This window comes from Pelodiscus sinensis, chromosome 21, assembly GCF_052426305.1.
Source record: "Pelodiscus sinensis isolate ZL-2025 chromosome 21, ASM5242630v1, whole genome shotgun sequence".
Classification (NCBI taxonomy): Eukaryota; Metazoa; Chordata; order Testudines; family Trionychidae; genus Pelodiscus; species Pelodiscus sinensis.
In genome coordinates this window covers 24,844,738-24,858,206 of record NC_143072.1, presented here as the reverse complement: position 1 = coordinate 24,858,206, position 13,469 = coordinate 24,844,738, and the positions used below count along the sequence as shown (strand labels likewise).

General features: G+C 47.5%; 1 protein-coding gene across 1 annotated transcript in view; it reads left to right on the top strand.

Annotated features, from left to right (window-relative positions):
- The first annotated feature begins 1,054 nt into the window (after positions 1-1,054).
- The window catches only part of ITGAE (integrin subunit alpha E), a 66,045-nt gene continuing 53,630 nt past the window's right edge, over positions 1,055-13,469 (top strand). Inside the window, exon 1 of the mRNA XM_075904627.2 lies at positions 1,055-2,532. Within this exon, the coding sequence (XP_075760742.2) occupies positions 2,499-2,532 (34 nt within the window). The 5' untranslated portion in view covers positions 1,055-2,498. The remainder of the gene's footprint in view (positions 2,533-13,469) is intronic.

Sequence of the window (13,469 nt, the reverse complement as noted above, 5' to 3'; positions counted from 1 at the left end):
CAGTGAGCGTCGCAGCCACCAGGAATACAATTACCGTCTAGAAAAGGGCTTTTTTAAAAAATGGTTATTCTGCCACTTTTTTTACACTCTTCCTTTCTGAGAAGGCGTCAGGCCTGCCGGCGGGGTGAGTCAGACAAGAATACCGTGCGTGTGGGACGATCACCACTCAGTGACTAATGCATGCTTCCCATTCTCGTCTGATGTCAGTGCAAAACGAGCTGGCTAATATCTGTGAAATTAGAAAGATGCTGCCCCTCCCCGCTACAAAGTTTAGTTGTGGAAAATGTATAAGGCACCTTGTGATTTTATTTTTGAGATACAGGTGTCAGAAAGGGAGGAGATCTGTTATATATTAACTTTGTGTCGGGTAAGTGCTGGGGTAATGCTGGGGAGAATAAACACAGAAGCTGCAAGTGGGGAGAGGCCGTCCTGTTTCTAGAATCCCTCCCTTTACTTCCCTGCCTTTTGGAGTGATTTGAAAGGGTGAAAGTAATTTACATTACTTACAGGTACTGTCCTATTACAGCCCAACCCCCCCTCTCTTTGGGGGAGGTCTTAGGGCAGGAAGGGAGATTGCAATACAAACAGAACCTGTAAGAAATTTAAGTGTGGGGTGGCTCAGGGCAGGGTGTGTGTGTGTGTATGTGGAGGGGGTGCACAAGTTAGGGCAGGGGGCTGGGGACATAGAGGGTGCAGGAGTCAGGATTGGGGTGCATGAGGGGCTCAGGGCAGGGTGTGTGTGTGGAGGGGGTGCACAAGTTAGGGCAGGGGGCTGGGGACATGGAGGGTGCAGGAGTCAGGATTGGGGTGCATGAGGGGCTCAGGGCAGGGTGTGTGTGTGGAGGGGGTGCAGGAGTTAGGGCAGGGGGCTGGGGACATGGAGGGTGCAGGAGTCAGGATTGGGGTGCATGAGGGGCTCAGGGCAGGGTGTGTGTGTGGAGGGGGTGCAGGAGTTAGGGCAGGGGGCTGGGGACATGGAGAGTGCAGGAGTCAGGATTGGGGTCCATGAGGGGCTCAGGGCAGGGGGTGGGGGTTTGGGAGGATGCAGGAGGCAGGGCAAGGGATGGAGGATAGGGTGTATGAAGGGCCCTGAGGCTGGGTTACCTTACCTGGCTGGGCCTGGGCTGCTGCAGCTGTGACTAGACTAGGGCTGGGCCAAGATCACCGTGGCTGGGTTGTGATCAATTACAGATTCTGCCTCCCCTCCTACCTCCGCCCAGCAGGAATGGGGCCACCACCAACCCCTCCTGCTGCAAGGTGGGGCCGGACTGCGGGTGTCTGGCCCAGGACTGGGGCCGGGGACAGGTCACCATGGCCAAATGAGGGCTGGGCTGTGTTGGCTGGACAGTGGCAGGAGCCAGGTTGCCAGGGCCAGAGCCCCGGCTGCAGGGCCTGCCCTCGGAGCAGGGCAGCTGGGGACAGACGGTGGTTGCTATGTGGGGGCTGATTCCACCCCCTCCCTTATCCATGGCAGGAGCGAGTGCTGGGGCTTGCCCCAAGAGTAGAGCGGCTGGGGACAGACCACAGTAGCCAGACGGGGCCAGAACCAGGCCACCATGGCTAGATGGGGGTCACTGCTGCCAGCCTCTCCCAGTAGCCCTGTTGGGAGTGCACACACCTCCCTTACAGTGTGCCCCCAGCCACCCCCTTTAATCCTGCCAGCCTCCTGATCGGAACGCCCCAGCCGGCTCTCACCGGAGTGGTGCACCAGGGCGCCCTACCTTACTTTCACCTTTGGATGGAATTGATCTTTTCTGGCCCCTGAGCATTCCCCATCTGAAGGGAAACCAGGCCTGTGCAGCTGGAATCCACTCACCAAAAAGGCAAGAGTAAAATGCATGGCCCTTCTGACTCCTAGGGCTTTCCCCCTTTGAAATGTGGCACAGGCACCCCAAAACTAGCCACAAAGGACTAGCAGCAGAGGGGATAGACAGGACAAGGTTCCTCTTCTTTAGTGTGCCCTACTCTTTCAGCAAACTTCCCTGTCCAGAATCCACCTCTCTGACATTAACAACGTACTCGCCAGAGAGCGAGAGAACAGCAGGGTTGTGTGGGAAAGCGGAAAACCTGGGTCGAAAATGAGCCCTGTCTATAATGAGGCACCTCTGAGAGGTGAGGTGCCTTTTAAATCCCTGCTGTGAATGCGCGGAAGTTTATCTCCCCTCTGTTTCCAGAACATTTCCATAGCATGAGGACACCTCCGGCTGGCTAGCATGGAAACGGAAGAGGGATAGTGCAAATATCTCCCTGAACAGCTTTCAAAGGTAACCTGCAAGGAAGCAGATAGAGGCAATGATAAAAACGTCCTTTTAGTTGCTTGCTGACTCTATATTTATAAAGTGCAGGCACACGCACTGAAACCCCAACGAGGAAACCCACAGCAGACTTACTTGCCTAACAGTCTCAGCAACCAGCAGTCCTGCGAGAGTCATCTGCAGGCAGAGGACAGATATTGTCTCTACAATCCTGCATCGTTCACGTGAAAGCTGGGAACAGTTATGAGGTCACTTCCATACCTTCTCTTTTTAATGAGTAAGTGAGTTGTATTTATTTTCCACTCACCTAAATTATAAAACATAGGTCTGGGCCTGTGAAAAGATCATTGTGATTCTGAGGACTTGCAGTGGGGTCACTTACTCTGATCAAGTAAAGTGCTTTCTGCCTTCAGGGTGTTTGAAGGTTTGTTATTGTAGATGCTCTGTCTAAAAATCCTTGTTGCAAAATGATTGGTTTTCTAGTGTTTTCAGCATGCTCAGCAAATGGTGGTGTGATGGGGACGTAATTTCAGTGTCTTGTAGTTCTTGCAATTCTCTAGAAAAGGTTACTGTTCATAAAAGCCACTGGCTTCAGCTGTCGTAAGGGGACAGAAACTTAGAAGTGAGGCTCATGTAAGTGCTTAGATAGAGACTGCTTAATGAAACAACTGAAAAAATGGTGCTCTCATTTACATAGGTAAATAGCTTTCTTTAGTCAGTCAGGTTACTCTGTTGACACTGGGGTAATGAAGAGCGGAGTGTGGACCAATGTCTTTATATCCATGAGTTCCTTCTTTTAGAAGCATTCTTTGGCACAGAAATGTATCTCCATCAGGGAATGCCTTCAGAAACTCATTGCCATGGAGAGGTGGCTGGCTGAACTCTGATAAAGTGTTCTCAAGTATTTAGGATCAAAAGAGAACCTCTTTCTCAACCCTGTACTTGGGAATAATTGATGATATAAATAAAAGGCAGATACAAATTAGGAAATTCACTTTGAAATTCTAGACATAAGCAGTTAACTATAAATGAGGATAAATAGCTGTTTAAGAATCTACTTTAAGTGACTCTTGACATTTTTCATTACTTCAGAGAAGCCACAAAACATCACAGTTATTCTAAAGACTAGTACAAGACCCTGTTTTCAGTGGCTTAGAACTTTGCCAAACTTTAACCATTCAGTTTGAAATTTTCCATGCTGGTGTCTATCTCAGGTTGATGATTTATTTAGTGGCAGTTTCAACAAAACTTGTTCAGTCATTTCTGAGAACAAAATTAGTGACAAGTAGGGTATTTTGTCTCACTTAGAAAAATCTTAAAACCATTTAGCTGATGGAGCAGGGACTTGGAATTTTATCAGCCGAGGTCTAAGATATGCTGCTTGCCCTCCCTGTGAAAATTTTCCCAAATTTGGCCAAGCAATAAGCTTCTGAAAAATCAGTTTGCACATAGTCTTTAGACTCTCGCTGGAGCTTGCCAGCTAAATTCTCTGAAGATTGCATTTGCACTGGTCCCTATGAAGTTAGTCCGTGCTGTCTGTACTGCATGCGAGCACAGAGCAGTGGTTTTCAACCTATTTTCATTTGGGAGAAACATTCGTGAATGGTGGTGCAGACCCCTTTGGAAATCTTAGATGTTGTCTGTGGCCCAACCACAGGTCAAAAGCCTGTAGCAGAGAGCGAATGCTGCCTCTTGGGCGTGCGCCTTGTCGGGGCGGGGCAGCTTGCGTGTTCATATGATCCCAGGAGCTATGCCGGTGGGAGCTTAAGTGCTCCTGGTAGGTTCAACCAAGCCGGAAAGGCCAAGGGGAGAGGAGTCAGACTAAGCATGCACAGGTCCTCCAGGACTGGGGGTTTGGCTCAGGGCTAATAACCCTGACCTAGAAAAAGCTGTTGTTATGGAAACAGCAACAAAAAATTCCTTCTCAGCTGTGTGGGATGGCCTCCCAGAGTCACTGACAGCGACTCGTGTGACTGAAGCTGGCCAGAGACAGACAGAAGTGGAGGACCTTTGTTGCTGCCCTATACGCCAGTGGGTGTGAAGGGCAATGATGAAGATGAGAGAGAAAACGAGGATGCTTCGTTTCTGGGCTGCTCTCTGCAGCGGCTCCTTGCAGGAGCCCAAAGCTCTTTCGTCACCAAGCACCAGAAGTGAGTTCCCGGGAGTCTGTCTCCTGTGATTTCTATGCCCCTGTGGTTGGCCTCCAAGCAGCGTGGGAGAAGGTGAAATCAGCTTGATGCAAATGAAGCAGGGAAAGCAAGGAGCACAGGGGAAGGCGAGGAGCACAGGGGAAGGCAATCTCAATTCAACCCCTTCCTGCATATGTCATTTCTTACAATCTTGTTGTGAAATATACAAATTCCTCCACAAGACTCTTGCCTTAGTGCATGAACTGGAGCATGCTGCAGGGGATGAATCGGGGCATGTTGGAGACGATGATCTCTATAGAATCTCGTTTGTTGCAGAAGTTGTAAGGTGTAGTGAGTCAGGCAGGAGATTGTAGGGAGAGGAAGGTCTCATGGGGAAAACAGTTGAATGCTGCTCTGGAAAACAGGACTCTGTCCCTGTCATCGCCCCTGTATGATGCTGAAGAAATCACTTGAGCCACACTTTCTACCCATGGCCATGAACCTTGTGTTCCTTATTTCAGGGATACTAAACTTGAGACTGTGTGGTCTAATTTGCAGAAGCGCTGGGCACACAAAGCTGCAACTGATGCTGTTTGGAGGGGGGCTTTGAGCACATAAAGCTCTATAAAACTGCCAACTGCACTGGAAAATAAGGTCTGTGGCATCTCGTGGTAGGCACCCGACATGAGTGGACATCGAGAAGTTTGGCTTTAATCGCTCTGTGCTTCAGTTCCATGTTAATAAAATGGGGCTAATCCCAGCACTGCGCCTCACAGGTGGGCGTGAAGATAAATCCACAAATGTTTGTGAAATGCTCAGATACCACAGGGAGGGGGCCACAAAAGAGTCCACGAGGAAATTAATAATGTGCAGGGCTTGGATGCTGTGTGGGGAATACGCCTTGAGATCATGTGCTGAATTATGAGGATACAAAGAAATATTGCAGAGCTACTTCCAGAGTGAGCATCGTCCAGCCTGTGCATTGAATGAGACAGGGGGTCTAGCGAGGAAAACACAATATGCGCATCTGAATACGTAATGACAAGGGGGTGGAATTAAGGGTGCCCAGGTAATATTATTTCTGGCATTTCCTAAATTCTGAGTGATTTGATTTTGCAACCTTAAATATAATGTGTGTAAAAATTTCTCAGAGGGGTTACCATGTTAGTCTGTAACTTAAAACAACGAATAGTCCCGTGGCACCTTAAAGCAGTGTTTCTTCAACTGTGTTCTGTGGCACACCAGTGTGCCACGAGGTAGTCGAAGGTGTGCCATGAACAACAGAGTTCAAAATGGCCACCCTTAAATGGGTAGGCGACCTTTTTTTTCTCCTCAATAACTTTCCCCCTGACCCTATTTTATTTTGCTCAGTAACTTTTCCCTGGTCTCTCTCTCTCTCTCTCTCTCTCTCTCTCTTTTTTTCTCAACAGAAAAATCCTTGGCGTTTCTCATAAAAAAAAATTGTTTGGTGTTCCTCCATTTTAAAAAGTTTAAGAAACAGTGCCTTAGAGACTAACAAAACTAAATAGAATAATAAGCTTTCCTGGGTAAAACCTACTTCATCAGATGAAGAGGGTTTTACCCACAAAAGCAAATGATAATATATATTTGTTGTTAGCCCCGCTGTCTAGCCGTAGCCTTAGAGACTATTTCAGGATACTGGAAGTACCCTGAAGTAGCAATTCCAAGTCTTTAAGCACGCCCGTTATTTTGAAATATATTTTGAAATAACGGGCGTGCTATTCTGGTGTCCCTGTAACCTTCGTGGAACGAGGATTAAGGGACTTGCCGGAATAGTGCTTTATTTCAAAATTTGGTGCTGTGTAGACCCAGCCAAATTTCAAAATAAGCTATTTCGAGGTAAGGGTGCTGTGTAGACGCACCACATGACCACTCATGGTTGTTTAGAATGTGGGTGTATTGTGTTAGACTGCATGCATCTGAAATAGCTTTTATAGGTCATTCACTGCAGGGTAGAATATTGCCTGTTAGGTGTATTCTCTTATGATATTAACATTAGGTTGACAGACACAGGTCCCAGATTCAAATCCACCCCATGGCGGTGACATGAGTTCAGGGTTAGAAGTGACTTTCATCTTGATTAACCATGTAAAGACTTAGTGGGGATTTCTACAAACTACCGAGCTCCTACCCTGCTTAGATCTAACTGGAGCTGACCTACAACAAAGCTCCTGTCTTCAGTGTTCTTTGCTATCCTCTGTCACCTTTTTATGCCTGTGGGTTTTATTATCAGGTGCTAGTCTACCGAAGCAGGGTGCAGCTCTGAGGTCTGAGCATGTCCTGCTTATGTGCTTAAGAGCTTTCTAGCACGTCTATCTCTTGTGTATATATAAACACTGCAGCTAGTTTGCCCATCCAGAGACAGCCATGTTCATCACGCATCAGTTAATATGTGACAACACGAGGGTTTTTAAATTTTTTTCATTAAAACACATTTTCAGAGCCTTGTAGGAGTTTTACTTCCTCTCTCCTCTGAACACCTGTGGGAGGAAGATCAGTTTTATCCACCTTTTATGAGTGGGGAGATGAAGGCACAGAAAGGAAGTGACTTGTTTATATAGCAAGTTATTGGCTGAGCTGTGTTTGAATTTAGGAACTCCTGGTTCCCGGTTCTGTGTTTGTTTCTCCAGCCTTTAAAACCTCTCCGTTTTAAGTAATTCTGTGGCTTTATTCAGAAGAGTGAAGCATTCTGGCATTTCCTAAATTCTGTGGCTGTAGTTTCTCCTTTCCCTTCTGCTATGGTGTGCTGGTCTGTGTGACAACCCCAGAGATGGCCGCATTTCTGGGAGAAATTATTCTAATGTCTATTGTATATTTTAGAGACTTTATCTCTTTAATCAAGAACTCCTCCTAAATGGTAAGAGCTAGGACCACTAAATTCAGTGTACAGCTTCCTCTTATCGTAACTTAAAGCAACGTAAGGTTTTGGTTATGTCAGAAAGAGGGGATGTGCCTGGATTGGGATTGCTTTTTGTAACACCAAACAGAAAAGAAACAGAATCACCAAATCAAGTACATTCCTCAAAATTGACATAAGTGTACGATGAAAGAGGCTGAACCAAGATAAACCAGAAAAATAGGATGACCCTGGTATAGGATTACGTCTCAGTAAACCATACAGAAAAAAGATAAAATGGAGACATTTGGAGTTGTGCTTTGTTTTGGCACAGCCAAATCAATGCTTAAGGCTGGAAAATGAAAAACAATGCTGTTGGAACCCACATTGACCGTAGCCCTTTTTCGTTAAAACTCAGCGAATGAGACGGGTTTATAGGGACGAAGAAAAAAAATACACTTGATGGAATTCCCGTTTTAAAAAAATTAATAAAAAAATTAAATGGAAAGATTGTAATAACCCCCTTTTAAGAAATAAAAATAAAAATTAACTTCAGCAAAATAACCAGGGGCGGCCTGTACTATAGGCTGACTCGGCTGTCGCCTAGGGCGCCACCTTCAACGGGGCGCCCGATGATGACATCACGGGGTACCTGGGGCGCTCGATGATGACATCACTCCATTGACGGCTGTGCAGGTGGGGGGCGCCGATCGCACATTCTGCCTGGGGCGCCAGCTGCTGCAGCCCGCCTCGGGCCGCCCCTGAAAATAATACTGTATTTTTTGAAAGCTACAAGCATTTAAATAAAGCCTGTACATTTTTCTCATCGTTTCAGAGGGGCAACCGTGTTAGTCCGTAACTGAAAAAGTTTAAAAAACGACAAATAGTCCTGTAACACCTTAGAGACCAACAAAACATGTAAATGGTAACATGAGCTTTCGTGGGCCCAAGTGAGTTGTGCCCACGAAAGCTCATGATCCTCTCTACGTTTTTCGTTAGTCTGTGAGGTGCTGCAAGACTATTTGTCATTTTTTAAAGATTTTCCTAGTGGTCGTATAAAACATTTCTAATGGAAGGGGCCTTAGCAGCGCACTGTATTATTAGACATGTGCTGCACCCAGCGATGCAGGCAGAATCCTGGAAGCATTCCCGCTCCTGCTTCAAGATACTCAGAACTCGGCGATGCACCCAAAGTGCAACAAATGGCGTGAGATGCTCTCGACGGCTCAGGTGTGAATTATGAAGCGACAGTCTCAGTTAAGCCCCATGTCTCCTCAAGGTGTGATTGCCTGTTGGGGAGGTTTTCTAGTAAGGAGCCCACACAACCCTGACCTTTGCAAAGCCTTCTGCTGGCAGCTTCCGGGGTATAGGGCGGTCTTGCTGTGCCAGGACAGACAGAAGATCCCAGTGCATCACTGAGTGGGAACCGTCGGAGGTCAGCCTGTGCCAAAACAGTCCCCTGTCCCAGCCCTGAGCCCTCCAAACCCAGAACCCCCTCCTGCACCCTAAATACCCTTGCCCCGTCGCATAGCCTGCACCCCCTTTACTCCATCCCCATGCCCCAGCCTAGAGTCCTCGCTCACGTACTGAACCCCTCTGCCCCACCTCCCCGGCCTGCATCCCAAACCCCTCATTTCTGGCCCCTCCCAAGAGTCCACATCCCCAGGCAAAGCCTTCACCTCCCCACTCCCCCACTCCCAGCTCCTTATCCCTGCGGCCCCACCCTGGGGCCTGCCCTCTAGCTTTGCTGGGTCATGGTCATCAGCAATTTTCTTCAACCGGGTGGTGAGAAAAGAAATTTGAAAACCACCGGCTTACAGCGTTCCCCAAGCGACCTTCCCTCCCTACATACGTGGGCAGCTTATGTCACCATTTCCCACTATCGAGTTTCTTACAACTGTCTCTGAAGCAGGCAGGCTACTGCATTAGGAGAATCACTGGTCTGATCTAATATGGCAGCTGCTCTTTCACAGTTCAGGCCAACAGTATTTTCTCCTTGTAGTCCAGCAAGGCCCCCGTCACATCAGCTGTCACCTCTCTTGGTCGGAGAAACTTGCCACCTCTCTCATATATGACCACAATTTTTCCAAGCTGCCTACACTGTGGTTTCTCCACCCAATCAGACCGCTTAAGCTACCCTGCTTTGCTTTCTTCTGCAAGGGTTAAATACTGTGTGATTGCCCATGGCTAGTTCCCATAGCCCTTTCCAACCAAGTACATTTATTCTGAAAGTGAAAGCATAAAAGAGAAAACACATTAAAACATCTCCACACATTCCAATACACTTCCTAGAGATCATCCCAAACTTCATCAAGAGGAAGTCCTTCAACCTCCCTCCTCCCCTCCCCCAGGATTTTTTTTTTTTGGCTTAAAAATTAATGACAGCTGTTTGCCCAGAAGAACCACAACTGTTAATCTTCCCCTTTAGCTTCTGGGAAGAGAAAATCAGCAGGCAATGGATTTCCCTTCAAGGGTAGCTTCAAGAGCTGCGGCTGGAGATGAGAATTTGCATTCACTTCCTTTGAAGTATTTCCCACTCGCCTTTGTCCCCAGAGTCCTCGTCCAGTGCATTCTTTAAAATAATGCTTTTAAGCTCATAAACACTTCCCAAGGTTTACTTCGTTCAGGTCTACACCCGAGAGATGTTACGTACAATGCTACAATAATGCTCAAACTTTGCCACTTGAAACAATTAGAACATATGAACATAAGAACGGCCATACTGGGTCAGACCAGAGGTCCATCTAACCCAATGTCCTGTCTTCTGAGAATGAACAGGACAGGGAATCATCAGGTGATCCCTCCCTGGTCACCGATTCCCAGCTGCTGACAAACAGAGATTAGGGACACCATTCCTACCAATCCTGGCTAATAGCCATTGATGGACCTAACCTCCATGAATTTATCTCTTTCTTTTTTGAACCCTGTTAAAGTCCATCTTCACAATATCCTGTGGCAAGGAGTTCCACAGGTTGGACTCAATTAGGTACATAAATATAATTTAGTAGTTTTTTTCAGAGACATTGCAGGAAATTACCATATGTGTCACATAATGCTCACATTTTCAATGGTGAGAAACCAAACTCAGGCCTGGTGTAGGTAGGTGAAGCCCCCTATGCTTCAATGGGAATAGGACCACTCTTTAAAATTTGGCCCCAGGATCCTCAAAGAAGCTACAGCTTCTGATATGTTAACCCACAATGTTGACTAACGATCATCTCATACTGGGTGGTGAACTCCTACAGAGCTTTCCCAAGTAAATGTTTTTCCTGTCTTTGGAGCATAATTCCTAAGGCTTACACTACACCCTTCCCCTGTCAATCTAAGATACTCAACTTCAGCTACGTGAGTACCACAGCTGAAGTTGATGTACTTAGACTTACTTTACCATGGTGTCTTCCATGCAGTAAGGTCAGCAGCTGATGCTCTCCTGTCGACTCCGCCTACTCTTTTCATCTGGGTGGAGTACCGGAGTCGACAGGAGAGCACGCGGAGGTTGATTTATCGCATCTAAGATCGAATGCTGTAGCGTCGATCCACTGTGTAGTGGAGACAAGCCCTCAATTAAGATGAATGAACTGAAGCCAAGAGGTGGGACAGTGGCTATGGGGAGGGAGGATTAGGAAGATGATGGGAAGGAAAAGGTGGGTTGGATGAGATTGCTCCTAACTTTGGGGACACAGCATGATAGTAGGTCCTTGCATTCAGGCCATTTCTAAATCTTTCTGGGTGATATCGACAATACGGGTTTCCTATCCCCCCCACTCAGGTAAAAGGTTTGCCCAAGGTGCTCATTGTTTTGTGTCTTGATTACACAATGTCCTTTTCTTGACTGTTGACCAATGCAATTTTGCCCCACTCCTATCCATTCAGAATGGGGCTGCAAGGATCATTGTCCTCACGCATCACATTGCTCATATCACCCCTTTCTTTGAACCCATCCCATGGGTCCCTCTTTTCTCTTGCATCAAACAGAAGCTGCTGGTGACCTCACTTTCAGGGGCCTTCATGGCCCATCTCCACCCAATCTTCTCTTTCCTTTGAAATGTCAATGCTCCATGCCTATGAAGCCCGCCGGCCCTCCCGTTTGGAAGGAGCTCTTTGTAAAGCACCTCAAAATGGCCCCTTTAGTCCTCTTACCATCCTGCCTTAAAAACTCTCCCCTGCTATGTTGGTTTAAATAAAAATCAGCTGACAACAGACAATGTGTTGGTTCAACTGCCACAGTGAAGTTTCTCTTCGGTTCTTGTCTTGCTTTGTACAGTGACCCATGGGTTGTCCAACTCTTCCCCCAACTGAAGGTCACACCAGCAATTTATCGGGGCCTGAAAGCCACAACTCACTTGCCTAAAAATAAGTCTATTGGAGTCACCTTCCTCTACAATACTGATGGAGTCCCTATGGGCCACATGAGGCTCAACTTTCACTGCTCCAGCCTGGCCGGCTGGGTAAAAACAGTCCATTGTGTGTCGGGATTTGCAGGCAGCGCTTCTGTTATCAAGAGGGAGAACTTGTAGAACTCATGTTGCATTTGACTGTGGGCCATGGATTAATAACAATACTTAGGGCTTTGGCCACCCCGCACAGCTGGGCCTAAATACAGGATTAATCTGAATAATAATCCCCTATATATTTTAGAGAGTTTGCGTGCCTGTATGTCTGTGTGTCCATCCATCTGTGAGTCTGCTTGTTCAAGAACTCTTCCTAAATGGTAAGAGCTAGAGCTACCAAATTTGACATGCAGCTTCCTTGATCCTAACTTGAAAGCAAGGTCAGGGTTGGGTTGTGCCAGGGCAATGGGATGAGCGTGGAATGTGATTGTTTCACAGCAAATGGAAAGGGAAGGGTGTGATAGGAGGGACAGTGATACTCAGGAATGACCACAAGGGGGCAGCTGCTGGCTGGCAGCATGGCCCCTGTCATACTAGCCTGCTCCGGGGAGTGGCCACTATCTAGGCCACGTGACCCTGCCACTCCATGCTGGCCCCAGGGAGAAGCTGGCAGGTGGCCTGTGAGGCCCTTCTTTCCCTGGTCCGGCCCTGGGGAGAAGCTAGTAGGAAGCTTGTGCACCCTCCCCCCTGCCACCCCAGGCTGGCCTTGAGGAAAAGCTGGTGGCTGGCCTAGATGCCCCCACCCCCCTTGGGCTAGTCCTAGGGAGAAGCTGGTGGGTGAGACACGCAGCCCCTGCCGCTCCAGGCCAACCCTGGATCTGGGCAACGCTGGGTAAGTCTTCTAGTAATAGATAGTAGAGTTATACACGTACAGGTTGCTGAACATTCATTTCTGCATGATTTCTTTGTTTCCAACCAATACACAAGCTGAGGCGTGTGAAGGAGCAAAGCCTTCTGCCAATGGGAACAAATTCTTAGTAGTCACAAAATAACCAGAACTGCAGTACATGGTTGCTACAAAGATCAGAACCTGGCCCTTAGAGAGCATACACTCACTACAGGTAATTAACTGGTACTGAATATGTAAGCATATATTAAATGCATGGGGAGTAACCAGTACAGAATCCTACAAGTTAGAAATACAAACTCTGTAACTGCTAAACTTGCTACCTGTGCTGAGTCCTGGCAGCCCTCCCGGATTTCCAGTGACACACGACAGACCTTAGCACCCTGGAATCACAATTAATTCCTGGAGAGGGATGTGGCAAAAAGGAAAACAGGCCCCGTGATGTGTGTCACTGGAAATCCGGGAGGGCTGCCAGGACTCAGCACAGGTAGCGAGTTTAGCAGTTACAGAGTTTGTATTTCTAACTTGTAGGATTCTGTACTGGTTACTCCCCATGCATTTAATATATGCTTACATATTCAGTACCAGTTAGTTACCTGTAGTGAGTGTACACTCTCAAAGGGCCAGGTTCTGATCTGGCATAAATCTTGAGTAATGGCCTGTAGGTCAGTGAAATTAACACCAGATTAACACCAGTATAACTGAGTTCAGAAAGAGGCAGTAAAGTATTTACGTGTTTACTCCGAGTACTGACAAGGAGCCATGTTTGCCAATGATCTATCAATGTACCTCGATTGATTTCGACAAGTTTGCACGTTATAATACAGCTGGGGGGGGGGGCTGCCTCAGCACCCTGCCGCAGTGACCCACTGCAATCTGTAAGGGCCACTCATCTCCAGCGAGGGGGTGTGGACCTACTGCCCCCACTTACCAGGACTGCCTCGCTACAGCCCTCCTAGCCCCGGGCCTTGCTCCAGCCTGGGAGCTCAC